This window comes from Prinia subflava, chromosome 1 (assembly GCF_021018805.1).
Source record: "Prinia subflava isolate CZ2003 ecotype Zambia chromosome 1, Cam_Psub_1.2, whole genome shotgun sequence".
NCBI classification, from domain to species: Eukaryota; Metazoa; Chordata; class Aves; order Passeriformes; family Cisticolidae; genus Prinia; species Prinia subflava.
Window position 1 is genome coordinate 129,645,684 of NC_086247.1, and position 16,436 is coordinate 129,662,119.

The window sequence follows — 16,436 nt, forward strand, 5'->3', positions numbered from 1 at the left end:
AAGAACTCATAAAAATCAGCTGAAGTGAATTGCTATGTCCTTTTCTGCACAAGAACTGAAAAACCTGCCATTTCTCTTCAGTGGGGAATGAGAACTGTCGAGCAGTAAGGTTCCTCTGTATTCTTCTGTTGCTTTCTTTATGTAAAATACCAGGAAACATGATTGTATAATTCATGTAGTGTACCTTTATTAATGTAATATTACAAATAAACCAACTATAAAATTACAATAGCATTCCTCTTTTATTAATTACAATAAAAATAAAGAGCTTATACAACTTTTGAAATCTTAACATAGGCAGTTTTGTTTATTGCAGTCTTGGAAAGGATCCTGTCGCATAAAGAGAGGGTTTGCTCTGTGTTCTGTCCTTAAATCTGTATAACCTTTTAAAAATGTTATTAAAAGGTATCTAATACTTGTTGTTTTCCTTCTCCCAGATGCCTGCATTGCTGTTGAAATGCATGAAGTTACCTACAGCATGTCTCATTTTTACCTTTTTTCTGTCTCTTATCTCTCCTTGTGCTTTTCAGTGTACACAATTCTGTCTAAGGTGCACTCTGATCGGAATGTATACCCTTCTGCTGGAGTTCTGTTTGTTCATGTTTTGGAGAGAGAATACTTTAAGGGGGAATTTCCTCCATACCCAAAGCCTGGTATGAGATGCTAAGATCTTCCATATTATATGCAAATACAGAAAAAATATTATTATAAAAAGTTGAAGTCTATTTAGCGTATTTTGTGGTTCAGCATACAAGATAAACAAGACAGGTTTTAAATTCTATTGAAATATCTTCAAATAAAATGTGTAGTCCTACACTTGTAAAATATTCTACTTTCTGGTCGTTTGTGAAAAGATGCATATAATTGTGTATTGTGGAAAAAATGTACCTAATTCGGCAGGTGTATCAACACACATATATATATGAATTAAGAAGTATTCTTTCACTTTTGCATTAAATATGAAATTGTGGAAATTTATTAATTATGCCTGTTAAAAATGCTACTTATCTGGTCAGACATAGTAGGTATCAGGCTATTTGAAGGAGCAATTTGAAAGCATATAGTAAAAGAGAGTATAAGACAAAATAAAAGATTAAATAAAATATGAGACTGCATAATATTGTTTTCTTTCATTTAAAAAAAACCAGCCCTTTGGCTTCAGCCTTCTTCCTATATTTAGGAACAATTTAATATTAGTAAGCAGATTGGTTTGTCAGAAGGAGTTGTGATTTTATAAATATGGTTTTGCCATACACTAAAGCTATAAGATTGGTCACCACAGGTTAGAATATGTGTAAGCAATCTGATAGGGGTGGGAAGAGAGACAGCATTCAGCCACACATGCTTATCAACAATGAAAAGGAATAAATGTATCCAACTTATATAAATACAACTATTTTCCCATAAGAATAGGAAAAACCTATGTACAGTGTACCCATAATCAAAACCTGTTTCAATAATAAGCTTTTGAATTGATTTGAGAGTGCTATTACTAAGACTTGCTTTAAAGAAAAAATAAGCTTCTGTTAGCATTGGTTAAATTTTGGGTAAACATGAGTAAACCCAAATGTTTTAAAAATTTATTCTCTTTGTAAAATGAGTGTTTTTCCTGGCATGGATACCTGAGTCTTCATTTATGTCATGATCACTGGCAGAGTGAAGTTTGCCTCTGTTCTAGTTTTCTCACAGTTTTGGCACATAGGTGGAAGGAACTTGGAAATTTTACTAATGATGGATTATCTTACAGCTGCAGCCTCTTGACATTTGTGTGATTCCAAGGCAATAGGAATCTGGTTTCAGATCCTGTTGAAATTGCTGTTCCCACTGACAGTTGTGATTATGTCAGAAATTCAGAGGTGTTGTCACGGTACTTTTATTTTTGTCTGCTGAGGTGGATCATTACTGTGGCCTACCTTGACGAAGGAAGGGCAAACCACAGTGTCTCACAGGTGGCTTTCAGAATTTTCCCCAAATCATCTATGGTGCTGGGAATTTGTTTAGAGCAGGATGCTAGTAATTCCAGATTGTGGGTTCAAGCTCTGTACGTGCCATTCACTTAAGAGTTGGACTCCATGATCCTTGTGGGTCCCTTCCAACTCAGAATATTCTGTAATTCTGAATTCTGTGATTCTGAATGCAATGGATAAGATTACTGGGATGTCTGGAGAGAATTGTGAGGGAAGATGTGTCACACCAAAGTACTGGTTTGGTCTGGTTCTGGTTCATTTTACTCAACCAGATGTGTAAATGTGTACCTGAAGACTAGTTACCCTTGAGCAACACGTCTCGGTCTCTTTGTCCCTCTCTGGAGGAGATGAGAGCTGTTCATCCATCTCTGGGCTCGGTTTCTGCTTTCTGTGCCAGACTGGCTGTTATCTTCTTTCACTACTTGTCCTCCAGTGCTGTTGCCCTCTCAGAGCCGAGCTGGAGTGCAGGGCAGAGGTGTCTGTGCAGGCTCAGAATGGATTTGACTTGAGTTCCATGCCTCAGCTGGACACTGCCTTGGTGGGGAGGATTTGGTAGTGTTCAGGCCAGATGTAATTTACGAAAGCTAAAATAAACTAATTTATATCCAGATATCTATAAGAGTGTTAATAAGAGCCACAAGAACCAATGTACTGGTTTGACTTGAGGGGCATTTAAAGACTTCAGCTGGACCACTATTTAGTGGCCATCAGTGGCTCCAGTTCACAGGAATGTCTGATCCCTTTTTGAATTAATTTGTTCTCTGAATTAAAATCACTGCCAGGCTGTTGGTGCCAAAGACCTGCATGTTTATCCTAATGCTAACAGAAGCTTTCAGACATTATTGATTACACAGCCAATCTTTAGAGTACACTGAATACCTAGATCCATCATTAAAAACATAAATAAAAGTAAGTTGGGAGGGAGAATTAAAGGACTGAAACCTTTGTGCTTTTGTCTGTAAGGAGGTAAGATGCTTCAATTTGAGGTGGAACTGAGCTCTAAAAATCAGACCCACTAGTTACTGGACATGAGCACTCAGTTAGCCAAGACTCTAGGAAGTACCTGCACATTATGTCTGCAGTTGGTTATACTTTCCAGGTATGAATTGCTTAATACCTATAAGTGCTAAGTAATAGTTCACTTATTTCTGATGTGGTAAAGGTTAGCAAATTTTAGTTGTTCTTTTTCTTCTTAGAAAGGTTCAGAAAACAAGTGAAAGCAGAATAAGACATCCTAGTTGAAAAAATAAAATCAAAACATTCATCATTTTCTTGTAAATATTCTAATATAATTTCTCTTATCTAGGTGAAATAAGTAATGATCCTATAACATTTAACACCAATTTAATGGGTTACCCTGACAGACCTGGATGGCTGCGCTACATACAAAGGACACCATACAGTGATGGAGTGCTGTATGGCTCACCCACTGTGGAAAACGTGGGCAAGCCAACCATCATTGAGGTATTTGCTTTCAGAAGTTCAGAAATGTGTATTTTGGTTTAGAGTGTAAAGTTCAGAATGGCCAACAAGTTCCCACTTGTTTTTGAATAGTTAATTACTATTCATATTAAAGTTTGATTCAAAATACAGAGAAAAAAACCTTTGTAAACAACTGTACTTGAATAACTGAATTGCAACTTTGTAACATTCAACCTAAATATGGGTTAGACTTTCTCACTAGATGGAAGTGTTCAGTCAATAAGCAGTTATGGAGGATTTTTTGCTTGTTTGTTTTTGTTTGTTTGATTGGTTTGGTTTTTTTCAATTATTTTTCATCAAATATCCCCTTGTTCATTATTCATGTTTATTGATAGGTTTTATTTTAGTTAGCATGTTTGTAAATTTAATTCTTATGAGTATAACAATGACAAAACCGTGGGTTTGAGAGTTAGCTATTCAAATGTTTAAAACCATTAATTATTCATTGAGCAGCAATTCAAAAGGGAAAAGGGACTATTTTCTACTGTGCATTTCATGGACAGCAGACTGAATCAGACACTGTGTGGTTCACAGGGTTAAGAAATCTGCACATTAGCTTGCTCCAACCGTTTTGCTGCTTATTATATTTGCATTATATTTGCTGCAAATATTCAGCAGTATATTTGTCTTAAACTCTCAATGAGTATTTTTTTTCTAAATTGCATTTGATGTAGTTTTTCTTCCTCTAGAATGACAGCTCTGAATGTCACATTATACTACAGATAGTTTCACCCATGCGTAATTTTGTATACATGATTCTGTTTTGATTTCAGCAGGACTAATAACATCTGAGAATTAACAATGTGCAGAAGTTCTTGCAGGCTTTGCTTAGTTTTATGTAGAGAAAAACCATTATTTGAAATTGGCAGTTTTTAAATGGCATGTGCTTTTAGATTCTAGGATCTATATCGAGACTTCCATTCTAAGCATGACCCCAAGCCATACTTGAAGTAAATCTTGCCTAATGTACAAATTAATTCCTTGCAGTTCCAGTCTTAGATGTGGCTTTTGAATTAATTTTGTGGTATGTGAGATGAGCAGATGGCATTTGATCCTCTTCCTAGTGCCCTCTGAGAGGAGTGATTGCATATTCCTGGTCTGAATATGACTTCCATCATGTTATAATTCCTGAGGGGATGTCATGGGGAGGTCACTTAACTGGAGGAGACCTCATGATTAGGAGAGCCTGGCATTCTGCATAGCACTGCAGTAGAGCAGGTGACATTCTTGAGCTCAAGCTCCTTTGAAAGCTGTGCAAAGACAGTTTGTATTTGAATGAATATTTGAGACAGAGGCAATCTCAGCCATTCCTTGATGTGGTGCGTGAGCTGTGCTGGCAGCTCCCACTGCTGGAGTGCAGGCTCACAGTGGGTACTGCCCTGCTCCTGTACAGGGCTTGTATGGCCAAGGGATTTGATTTTCTGGCTACTAGTGGTTCAACTGCTGTTGAAGCGAGCTTTTGAAAAATTAGCAGAATTAGAACTAGAGAAATCTCAAATTTATTTTCTGTTAATTTTATAATGAAATTGTAATGTTAAACAAGATCTGATTGTTTTGGGTAAGCTTTTCCCCCTCCACTTAAACAAACCTGAAGTAGATACTCTGCAGCATTTCTCCTTTTCATTCAAATCCTTTAAAAGAAGCGCAACATCTGTTACTTTTATTTATTTAATAGTCAGTGTCACAGTAGTTTATGGCTCTACTGAGAAGCAACAGAGTTCTCTCACTCCCCTGCCTGTCCTTTGCTCTGAAAATGAGTGAAGTCTAAAATTAGAAAAAAAATAGTCTTTTTCAGTTTGTTTCATGAAAGATTTATCATCTTGCAGGGATAAAAAAGGTAGAGAAGATAATACATAATTATACTGATATCCAGCCTCGTTCTGTATTTCTTATGAATGAGCACTTAATCATAGTACAACCTTGGAGTACAGTCACTACTGAGAAGTAACCACATGCATTTCAGGTATCTTAGATACTGTAATTTTTAGATTAGTATCCTTGCATATTTTATTTATGAAGGTGTATGTTTCAAAAAATAAGAGTCACAAATGTTGCACCTAGCTCCTAGTTTTCACTTCCTCTACATTTACAAATTCCAGGATCTTTTTAAAAATTACTTGTGTTGGAGCATTATTTAGAATCCATTCATGGAGTGAGACTTCACTGGGACCACAGCTAAAACTAAATAGCAGTCCCAAACATGAGAATTCCTCTCATCCCAGGACTTCTTCCTTTGAAAAACCTCTCCATGTAGTTTATTTCCTAGGAGCTATCAATGAATTTAGATCTTACAGTATTGATGGAGGAGGACTGGAGGCTGTGTGGGGAAATGGAGAAACCAATCTGTCTTTATGGTGGTTCTTAAGAGAAAGAATACACATGTATTGCAGAACACTTCTATCAGGACCAAAATATATTATTTTCACATATATCCCTTTGTTAATTGTATTTGGCTATAGACTAGTTAAGAAAATTCTGACTTGAAGATAATACTGCATTTAATAAATTGACCTTACCTTTCAAATTTTATATTAGTGAATGAATATTCATAGGTTTCAAAATAAAGAGACAAAGTACTTAAAAACCGATAAGTATTTCTAAGCTATCAATTTAACTTGCACTGATGTTTGATTTATATAATTTTCATTTTTGCATTGTTTTGTAATCTTACCTTTCTCACTCTAGATCACTGCATATAACAGGCGTACCTTTGAAACAGCAAGACACAATTTGATCATTAATATAATGTCAGCAGAAGGTATGTACAGAATATAGCTGTTGTATTTTTAACTGAATCAGCAAAACCCTTTCATGGGCTCCTACTTTTGAAGATAAATACTGTAAAATAGTTCTCTGGTATTCAAAGACGGGGCACAGGGGAGGAGTAAGAGAATTTTTCCTGCTGTAATTAGTTTTGGTTTTTTAATCCAGGTTATTTCTGTCATTCAGGACTGTTCTTCCTCACTCAGAGTAAAATGTTTCCATCTTTGTTTTTCAATAAACTGCTTCTAATTCAGAATTTCCTTTGTCTTTTTAAAGGAACCTTACATAAAGGATTTCACTCTCTTTCTGCAAGTTGTTTAGTTTTCTTAGTTCTGTGTGTGCCTTATACAACAAACAATTGTGTAGGCAGAATCAGAAGACAACAGGTTGTGGCATATGTGGACATTTGGACCTTAAAATTAGTTCTCTTTATCACATTTACATTCTGGAGTGTCACAGGTTGGAATCCATTGTTGCTGCAGATTGGTTTGGACCCCCAAATTGGCATGAATGTAATTATATTTGTTTAATGAAGTTTTACTAACTGAGACTCTTTTCCTCCAGTCTGCTTCTTCATCTCCCTGTTGTTTTATAAATAACTGAAGGTTTTCAGCTCAAGTAGCAGCTAATGGTACTCTCTGTTGAATTAAATATAATCACAGTAGGTTCAAAATTAGCTAATTCAGACACAAGATTTTTGTAAAGGTGTATCAGTCTTAAGTAGTGTTACGTTAGTCAGTAGTCCAGATATTTTGAAGGTTTATTTTTGGATTTCTGGAGCCTTTGTTTAATGCAGCACTCTTTTTCACCACGAGTAGATTTTCCTTTACCATATCAAGCGGAGTTCTTCATAAGGAATATGAATGTAGAAGAAATGCTGGCAAGTGAAGTTCTTGGTGACTTCCTCGGAGCAGTGAAAAATGTATGGCAGCCAGAACGCTTGAATGCTATAAACATAACTTCAGCCCTTGACAGGGGAGGGAGAGTTCCACTTCCCATTAATGACATGAAAGAGGGGTAAGCATGTGTCAGTATGGTGGTTTTGCTTCACTTTCCTTTTTGTTACTGAGAAGCCTAATATTTTTTCAAGTTTTCTGGAAACTTTGCAATTGCTGTTTTATGTTTTGGAATTAGATATGAAAAGTTTACTCATGTTCGGAGCCCCAGTTATAGTATGAGTTTATTATGTTAGATGCAACAGGGCACAGTTCGTGTATATTGATGTTATAATCCAAGGAATACTAATAAATTTCATTAATTATAAACGAGTTGGTAGTAAATACGTGTTTTTTGGTAGTCTCAGTTTTACTTCTAAACAGTCATTTGGCATACTTTTCAAGTTTTTAACCATTCCCAATTCATTAAACTCAAAATTTTGAAGCGAGTAATTATAGAGCAGAGATTGCAGAGAAAGTTCAATTTCTGAGGGCAATTAGCATGTAACAGTGTAATTTTTTTAGCTGTATTCATACTAAATGAGTTAGTTAAGTGATTCAGGAGCACTGTTGATTTTCTTCTGAAAGTTGTAAGGTGTCTCAGGTTACTGACTGTGAACTGCTGGAGTGGACTTTCTCCAGTTATGATTTGCAACCACAAATACTGTTCTGAGCAGTATTTAACTGGAAACTAGTAAGGAGCCCGTTTTTTCAAACATGGTTCTGACAGTGCTTTTCCGTGGCAAAAGTGAAAATGCCTAGGTTTTTTTAGATAATTTTAGATATTTTGGAGTCAAATAGTAGCTAAAGAAAGGGATGAAGGTCCAACATACAAATGTGTGCAGAAAATACTGGCTTTTTCAGAGCCCTTTTGTGTCTCTTGAGTTTCTGAGCACATCTAAAGAAGGAAAGTGACTTCTGTACTAGCCAGAGTAATAGCAGAGTCACTTAATACAAATGGCTACACTTCAAATATTTAGTAAGATAATGCCTCCTATGACAAATGGCAGCCAGGACCTAATTTCTGTTTCAGAATCCATTGGTACATTGTAACCTGGTGCAGCAGACTGTATTGTACGGCACTGTTCCATATACCTAAATACAGCAATGAATAATACAATCAGTGTAGTAGCTCTTACTTTATGTATGGTAATGTTAAATCAAGTATTAGGTTTATCTTCAGCTTTCAGTATTCTGAAGCAAATTTCATTGGCCATGCCTAGCTGCAGTCTGGAATCTTTCAGAAGAGGCTGGGGGTTAGCATGTTCATATCTCTATTAAGTTTAGTAATAACTAGTCATTGTGAGTTTATTTTGAAAACATATGAAGAAACTCTAAAAAAATCTATGATGAGTAGGATTAAAGATTTCCTTAAAACTAAATGATGCTATTTTAATGCAATATTAAAAAATAGTACTGATTTACCTGAGGAAGCCACACTTGGAGCTCTTTGGCTTCATAGAAATAGGCACCACTAATGGTAATGAAACATTAACATTAACAAGCATACCAGAATATGTTGTAATAAGCAGCTAGGAAAGTCCTTTTGATTTCAGTATGTTACTTGTATACTTAAAGAGATAAAAGTATTCTATGAAGGAAAATGATATTTAAAAGTAATTTCAATCTTTAAATAACAGCTGAATGTTGCTGTGTACGTCAGTAATGTTTGCAAGAGTGCATTGTCCTTTGGGGATTTGTGAGACATCCTGCTGCTCTGTCACTCATCTCTTTCTGCAGTGTGTATGTGATGGTGGGGGCAGATGTTCCTTTCTCTTCGTGTTTACGAGAAGTGGAAAACCCACAAAATCAGCTGAGGTGCAGTCAAGAAATGGAGCCTGTAATAACCTGTGATAAAAAATTTCGTACTCAATTCCATATTGACTGGTGTAAAATCTCTCTGGTGAGTTATTTTATTATTGCATAAAAGTGATGTTTGTAGAAGTACAGGGAAGAGTTTTGCCAGTCTGGTCAGACAACGTTGCCAATTCCACTTGATTGTGACTGATACTTTTTCCACCTGGCAGATACTCTTAAAATTGTGAAAGGATTTTGCTGTGTAGGCTAAATTCTGTTAGAGTTGAGCCCCAGTGAAACTACTGTATTTGTTTTCACTAGCAGTGAATTCTATAAATGGCCAGAGAATTCCAGGGCTTAAAAAACTAAAAGCAATGAGAGGTGCAGTTCATTAATTCAGAATGCTGATGCTGCTGGTTACACTTCCCTATAAACTGTGCATACATATATGTTTTTTCAGATACTGATTCTAAACTGACCAGTTAATACTATGGATTAAAAAACTGTTCCTGAAAATTGTCTAAAACATATTTAATGTTAAAAATTAAATAGAAAAAGGAGTGAAAGTAATGTTGACTACTTAAATAATAAATAGGAACATTTTTCTCAGTCAAATGCAATAAAAATTATAACCAAGCACTAGAGTATTTACCATGAAAGGAGAATAATTCCCAGATAGACTTTTTAAGGTTGGTTTTTTTTCAGTTCCCGTAAAGAAAATCAAGAAATAATACAGTATTGAAAGAGAATGTTGCAGATGAATCTGAGCAATGATGGTGAAGGTATGTAAAATAAACTTAGATGGTTGTTGAGGTGCCTCAGACATTACCCAGGAGGAAGCTGAAAGGGAGATATTAAACAGTGGATGGAAAAAACTTGCTGAGTATAAGGAAAGGTATTCATACATAATATGAATACATTCATAACAAAATTGATTGGATAACTTCCAGTCTTTTCTGCCTATACACTATAAATTAGGAAAGGTTCTAGAAGGTTGAAAAATACTTGTTTCAAAAGAATACCCAGATTATTTGCTTTTTATTGGCTTTCTGTTGAAAAATTGTAAAAGGCCTGAGTGTACACAGCAATACTTAACAGCACCTGAAATATAGCAGAAGGCAGCTGGTCTTTGGCAAGAACAGATTGTGTCAAGTGTTCCCTTTCCTTGTACAAGGAAGAAGTAGAACCGAGGTGGAGCAGCAAATGTCATTCTTACTTGGTCAGGTTTTTTGATACTGTCTCACAAGCAAGCTCAGGCACATGGCCTAGATGAAGCTAGGAACTAGTGAAGAGCTGGTTGTTAGCCATAATCATAGCAGGATTAATAATAATTCCTGGCTACTCCTCATTAATAGCTGGATGATGGAATGTGCTTATTAAATGAAATTTGTACTTCCCCATGAAAGTGAAAGGATCTGAAGGTCCATTGAAGGACATGATGGAATTCAGAAAGGTCTTGAGAAATTGGAGAAACAGTCTTGGACAACAGGATGAATTTTAAAAGTAGCAGCAGAGGGATAGTGCACTATCAGAACAGTCAGCAGTGCCCATGCAGAAGGAAAAGAAGCTGGTTAGGAGTACTTCTTCAGAAAAAAAATCCTGGTAGTGGCAGTGGCTCATAAACTAATCATGAAACAGCATTGTCATGCTGGTTTGAGAAAAGCAGAGATCACCCTGGGGTGTGTAACAGGAACAGGCTTTCAGAGAAGTGTTATTTTCTGCAGCAGCCATCCACACCCTTCTGGAATTCAGCACTTGTTTTGGCGGTGTGCCACAGTAACTGAATTTAAACTATCTTAGGGGTGTTTACTGGTGCCAGCAGCTTTTCTGCTGTAACCTGGTGCATCAAAGGGAAAAGGGAGCCAAGCTTCCCTCTATCTAATCACAGTTTGCTTTTACAAAGCAAGCTGAGAGACAGGAATTCTACCCACATCTATGGGCTGGGAGGGAGTTGAGCTCTGTTTCCCATATCCACAATTTAAACAAGAGATAGAAAACAGAGCCATCATATCCTCATCCTCACACTATTTATGAGGTGGTGTTGACAGCACCCAATCAAAGAGCAGATTTAAGTGTGGGAGTCGCACATTCTGCCGGGATGGGCAATGTAATAAATGCTCCACTTGAAGCTGCTCTCTGACAGTTTGTTCTCACACTGTATGGACCTCTGTCAGTCACATCAATATGTACATTTTTTGTGCCTTGTTAGGGTTTGAAATTCAGCTAAGCAGCCAGGTAGAACTCAGTGTAGCTAACATAAAAGATACTCTGGAATTAATAAGCAGAGAGTACATCAATTAATTTTTGTTTAACAAACATTTACATATATATATGTGTATGTGTGCATGCATTTGAGGCTCAGCAGGATTTCTGGAATTTCATAATAATCTCTTCACTCATTGACTAAGCTGTAATGCAGCATTTTATGACTTGAAGTGTAAATGACAAAGAAGTGCCCATCATTTGCAAGATTTCTCAATGAAAAGTCAAACAAAAGGTCAACCATGTAAGCAAATATATTTTATTTGTATTAATGTTCTGGAGCTTAATGTTCTTAATGCTAGCACTGATTGATTGGCAGTAACATCTGACTGAAGATAACAAAAAAATAGATGCAGAAAATTAAGTCATCTGGGAATGGCAGTGAAAAGCAATAGGAAATTTAGCAGCAAAACAGGTTTGTATTTCTAGGATCACTGGGTACAGACACACACACACAAAAATTGTGAGCAGGGATGTAGCTTTTGGAGGTTAATTAAATTTGTGTGAGAGAGACAATCCTCGGCCGCTCAGTTGATGACTCTTGATTTTCTGAGCACTGGATGTAAAGCATCCAGTGAAGGAGGAGGAGGAAGAACATTGTAGATATGTGACTCTTCATTTTTGCTACCTGTATACAAGAGAAGACAATATTGTTATTTAAGAAGACTAGTAAGAAATGGATTAATTAATCAAAAAGAAATCAGAATCAGATTGTTTACTAAAAATGTTTACTGAATTTGTACTGAAATACTGTTTGTGTGAGATATGCCTAAGATTAATCTGTAAAAGACATGGTATTTACAGTAGGCTCAAAAGAGATCACACTTAATCACACTGATAAGAAGCTTCATAAAATGTAAGCTTCTATTATTTAAAAAGGTCTTTGGATTAAATTGTATAGAATTTGTAAAATGTGTATTATGGATCTTTTTATATGTTATAGTTAGTTAAATGCCTGCCTGGTTTTACATTCTGTTACTTTGTTATTTCATTGTCTTTTTTTTTTCTTTTTCTTTTCTTTTCCTGGGTATCAGGTTGACAATACAAAGCAAGTTTCCACCTTTCAGGAAGTGATTCGTGGAGAGGGAATATTACCTGATGGTGGAGAATACAAGCCCCCTTCTGATACGCTGAAAAGCAGAGACTATTACTCGGATTTCCTAATTACACTGGCAGTGCCCTCGGCAATAGCACTGGTGCTTTTTCTAATACTTGCTTATATCATGTGCTGCCGACGGGAAGGAGTGTGAGTACTTTAACATGCTAATGAGTAACTCTTGATTTTTATAAGATTATAATGCATAGAAGGTTATTTGTTAGACTATCTCCATTCAGTTCATTATAAACATTTAAAACAGGCCAAAAGGTGTCTGCTTGTAAGACTGAACTATTTTACACTTGAGCACATGCACTAATTTCCAAGCAAGTCAATGTAGGGCCTATAGTTGTTCTAGAAAGCATTAAAATACTCAACATATGCACAAAAGTCCCCAAAATCTCCACATGTGCACAGCTCTCCAAAATGCCCCCAGCAAATAAAATACTAATAAAGGATCATTGGTTCAGGAGAATATTAAGTAATTTCTAAAAAGCTAACTTTCATAACATAAACCTGGTTGAGGAGATTAACTGAATTTAGACGTATTATCAAAGAAAAACGCATAAAAGGAAAGCAGCAAGTAACGTGATTTCTGCCATTTCTTACACAAACTACAATTTCATTTTGTCACAGAATTTATTTTAGCCAGAAGCTTGTTCTTTAACCTGCATTTTTCATTTCCCAATGTGTGTGTCTGTGTGTGTCACCACTGTCACATCTCTCTACGTGCGCTCATCCAGGCCTCATCATAAACCCCATTGCAAATGCTGCCAAGTTGCGTTTAGCAATAACCTTGTCAGCATTTCTACATCATGTACTGTTTTCATCATCAGATAGATTAATGTTCCAACTATCAATGCTATTATTTAATTCATAAATTTTGTTTTGTTTTTAGGGAAAAGAGAAACATGCAAACACCAGAGTAAGTGTCTTCTTTCCTGTTATTTTTCTTTTACCATTTAATTTTCATTCTCAGTAGCTTGTCATGCTTCATACATATGTGTCATAATCTTCTTTCATTCTCTCTAAGTCATGGTTTAATTCATAAATGTGAAAGCTGCTTTTAAATCAGAGTCTTGGCAAGGATAGAAGACCAGAATAAAAAGGGTTTGAAATTAAAGACTGTCAATTCAAAATAAAATAGTGCTGTTAGAATAAATATGTTAATATGCAATTAATACTCCTGGTTATTGGACTTTCCAACTGGTCTCTTAAAGGCAGTGAACAGGAGAAAAAATACCCTGGAAGGTATCTAGTGCCTATAGTATGTAGTGTTTTAAAATTAATTCACAAGCTTTTATGAATCTACCACAAGAATCGGGAGTTAACCAAAACTTTTACTGCAGCAAATAAATGGAACATCAGCCACAAACTGCACAGTCTTGAATCCTATGAAAAATATCTATTCAGACAGAAAAATCTAATGGAATAATTACTGCCTTAAAAAATTAAGTAAATCAATTATTTATTAACTATGTGAAGGTTGTAATTGTTGCACTGTAGTCTGTAGCATGCATTAAAGTCCTTGTACAATAACAATAATAATAATTGCAAAATTTTCTCTGTTTTGCTAGAGCACTGAAAGTACATATTGACTGTGTTCTTTCCCTGTGACACAGCATCCAGCTGGTGCACCACAGCGCTATACAGAAATCGACCAAAGAGCTTCGGGACATGTCCAAGAACAGGGAGATGGCGTGGCCGCTCTCCACGCTGCCCGTGTTCCACCCGGTGACGGGCGAGCTGGTCCCGCCGCTGCACGCCGACACCTACGACAACACCAGCATGCCCCTCATGCAGACACAGCAGTAAGTGTGCACTCACTCCCTCCTGCTTCCTAATGCTCGCTGTGCTGCGTGACCCAGTGGTGATTCCAGCGCTTGTGCTCCGAAACGTGTTCATTTCAGGCAGGATTCTGTAATGACTGTCTAGCTCAAGATGCTCTGATGTTTCATGTCCAGCAGGACAAAAGGCCTTCTGTTACAAAGTTAGATGGCTGGCTTTCAGCCTGCAGGCTTGCAGAGGCTTGGAACAGTTAGATTTCTGCATGTTTTGGAGAAAAACTACTTTTGACAGAGGAATCAATTAAAACTGTTCTATTTTACACACCCTGTCTCTTGACCTGTATCTTTAGGGTTCTGGTGTAAAACTACCACCAGGTTGGTGGTAGTTCTATATCAGGAAATCCAGACTTTGTAAGTGGTTAGTCATGTACCTGTCAGACATGGTTTGTGTTTGAAACGTTGACATTGAACAGAAGAACATACTCTGTTACTCAGATAGTAAGTGCAAACTTGCCAAGAAAAACACTCATAGCTCTCTCTCGTTTCCATTGTTGCCACTCTGTTTCCAAGACAGAAACCAGAAAAATAGTTGATTCCTGTTCCTTAGAGTTCTTTTAGCAGTAACTTAGTGAAACTAGTGAGGCAGACCCAATGCTTTGCACATGTTCTAATTCAGACAAGTCCATAAAGCTGTAGTAAAGAGGCGTTTCTGGAAGGGTTTGGTTGAGGTGCCTGGGGCTGAGCAGATCTGAGGCAGTGGTCTCACAAGTGACTGGCATTTTCCAGTGCTGTGTAACACCAGCTCCAGCTGGTACCTCCTCCACTGGCAGGCCTGCATGGCCCCGGTGGTACTGGTCCCATGCCAGCTCAAACTCAGCCCTAATTTTCACATGCTTGTCCTAAAATCCCTTCACATTGTAGATCCATGCTGCAGGAGTGTTTTCTTCTCTCTGTCCAGAAGCTAAATTCTTCAGAAAGGATACCTGTATAAATTATTCCTTGTACAAGTGCTGCAAAGTGCTCTGCCCCATCTGTTACAGCTTCTTCTTTATTCTGAATAGCAGTTTTTATGACTGGGGTGCCAAATCCTGTACCAAAGGCTTTCTGGAGTTGTACATGGGTATTTATCTGCTTCGCCTACATTGTAACCCTTAATTTCTTTCTGTAAAAACACCTCTGTGTGGTAGCTGTTAAAATAGACACTTCAGCAGAGCACAGAAATGCAGCTTTGCCTTGGTAAGTGAACTGGTCTGACACATTCATTCACTCCACAGCCAACAACTACGTTGCAAATGCTGTCACCTTCGCTGTGTTCATGGAATATGGAATATTCACTTACAGAAACCAAACTTTGATGAACTTCAGAAACCCATGGTGACTCCTGTTGCCTCTGGCATTTCACCAAGTCTGAGCCTTTGAATGTAGCTGACAAGTGAAATAATAAGAACTACTTTAACACTAATTGTCTTTATTTCATGGTCTTGGCTAACTTTTGGACATCTGTATTTGCATAGTGAAAAAAAGATTATTGCTTCATAAGCAAAAGAAATGAAGTGTAAACATTGAGCTTTCATCATAATACATTTCAGACTTGTATGGAAGCATTAAAGATATTAAATGGTTTTTTATAGGAACCTGCCACATCAGACTCAGATTCCACAGCAGCAGAGTGCAGGTCAGTACTCAGAAAATACTGTAATTATTGAGTGATCAGGGGAGAAAAGTAGTCTAAATGCATACGGACTATGGACAGTGGAAATAAATTTCAAATAGGGTAAAGTATTACAGAATTGTCATTCTAGAAATGTTTTTGATACATCAGTGAAAATTTTGGCATGGGATTGATTAAACAAGGAAGAAATGCTACATTAGGACTCTGCATGAGAAGCTGGAATTTGGTTCAGCTAACTTAGAAATCTCATATAAATAATTTTCTATTCCATTAAGCTACAGCCAGATTCCCAAATGCAGTTACATGGTTTGGATTCTGACACTTGATAGGAAATCTGAATTCCTAATTTCCACCAATATTAGTTAAGCTTTGAAGAAGGAGCTCTTGATTGCAGTTACCAGACATGAAGTGTTGATACTGGGGAATCTGTGGTGAGGCACATCCATGCTTCAGGTTTCCTGTGTTGTAGTCATCTCTTTGATATCATTCTCTTCTGCACTGACTGAGGTCAGGAATGACCTATCAGGCTGTGGACTAAGGCTGACTGTCCTCTCTACTTAGCATCTCAGGTTTGAGAAAAACCTACAGCCGTAGCCACACAGGGAAAAAGTACAGGCCAGGTGTAATTTTTAAATATTGGAAAAGGTATTTAATCAAAACTCTAGAGAGATCGAT

General features: G+C 36.9%; 2 protein-coding genes across 8 annotated transcripts in view; both read left to right on the plus strand.

Moving 5' to 3' along the window:
- Positions 1 to 16,436, plus strand: part of BET1 (Bet1 golgi vesicular membrane trafficking protein) — a 319,403-nt gene that overhangs the window by 45,973 nt on the left and 256,994 nt on the right. The gene's annotated exons all lie outside the window — the stretch shown is intronic.
- The window catches only part of SGCE (sarcoglycan epsilon), a 33,776-nt gene that overhangs the window by 11,721 nt on the left and 5,619 nt on the right, over positions 1 to 16,436 (plus strand). For 4 of the 6 annotated variants that reach the window (XM_063412075.1, XM_063412106.1, XM_063412069.1 and 1 more), the window contains 9 exons: positions 531 to 653; positions 3,274 to 3,431; positions 6,135 to 6,207; positions 7,031 to 7,229; positions 8,888 to 9,050; positions 12,241 to 12,452; positions 13,201 to 13,227; positions 13,925 to 14,113; positions 15,721 to 15,764. In XM_063412075.1, coding sequence (XP_063268145.1) covers positions 531 to 653; positions 3,274 to 3,431; positions 6,135 to 6,207; positions 7,031 to 7,229; positions 8,888 to 9,050; positions 12,241 to 12,452; positions 13,201 to 13,227; positions 13,925 to 14,113; positions 15,721 to 15,764 — 1,188 coding nt within the window. The remainder of the gene's footprint in view (positions 1 to 530; positions 654 to 3,273; positions 3,432 to 6,134; positions 6,208 to 7,030; positions 7,230 to 8,887; positions 9,051 to 12,240; positions 12,453 to 13,200; positions 13,228 to 13,924; positions 14,114 to 15,720; positions 15,765 to 16,436) is intronic. The other 2 variants (XM_063412096.1, XM_063412084.1) reach the window with 2 other exon arrangements.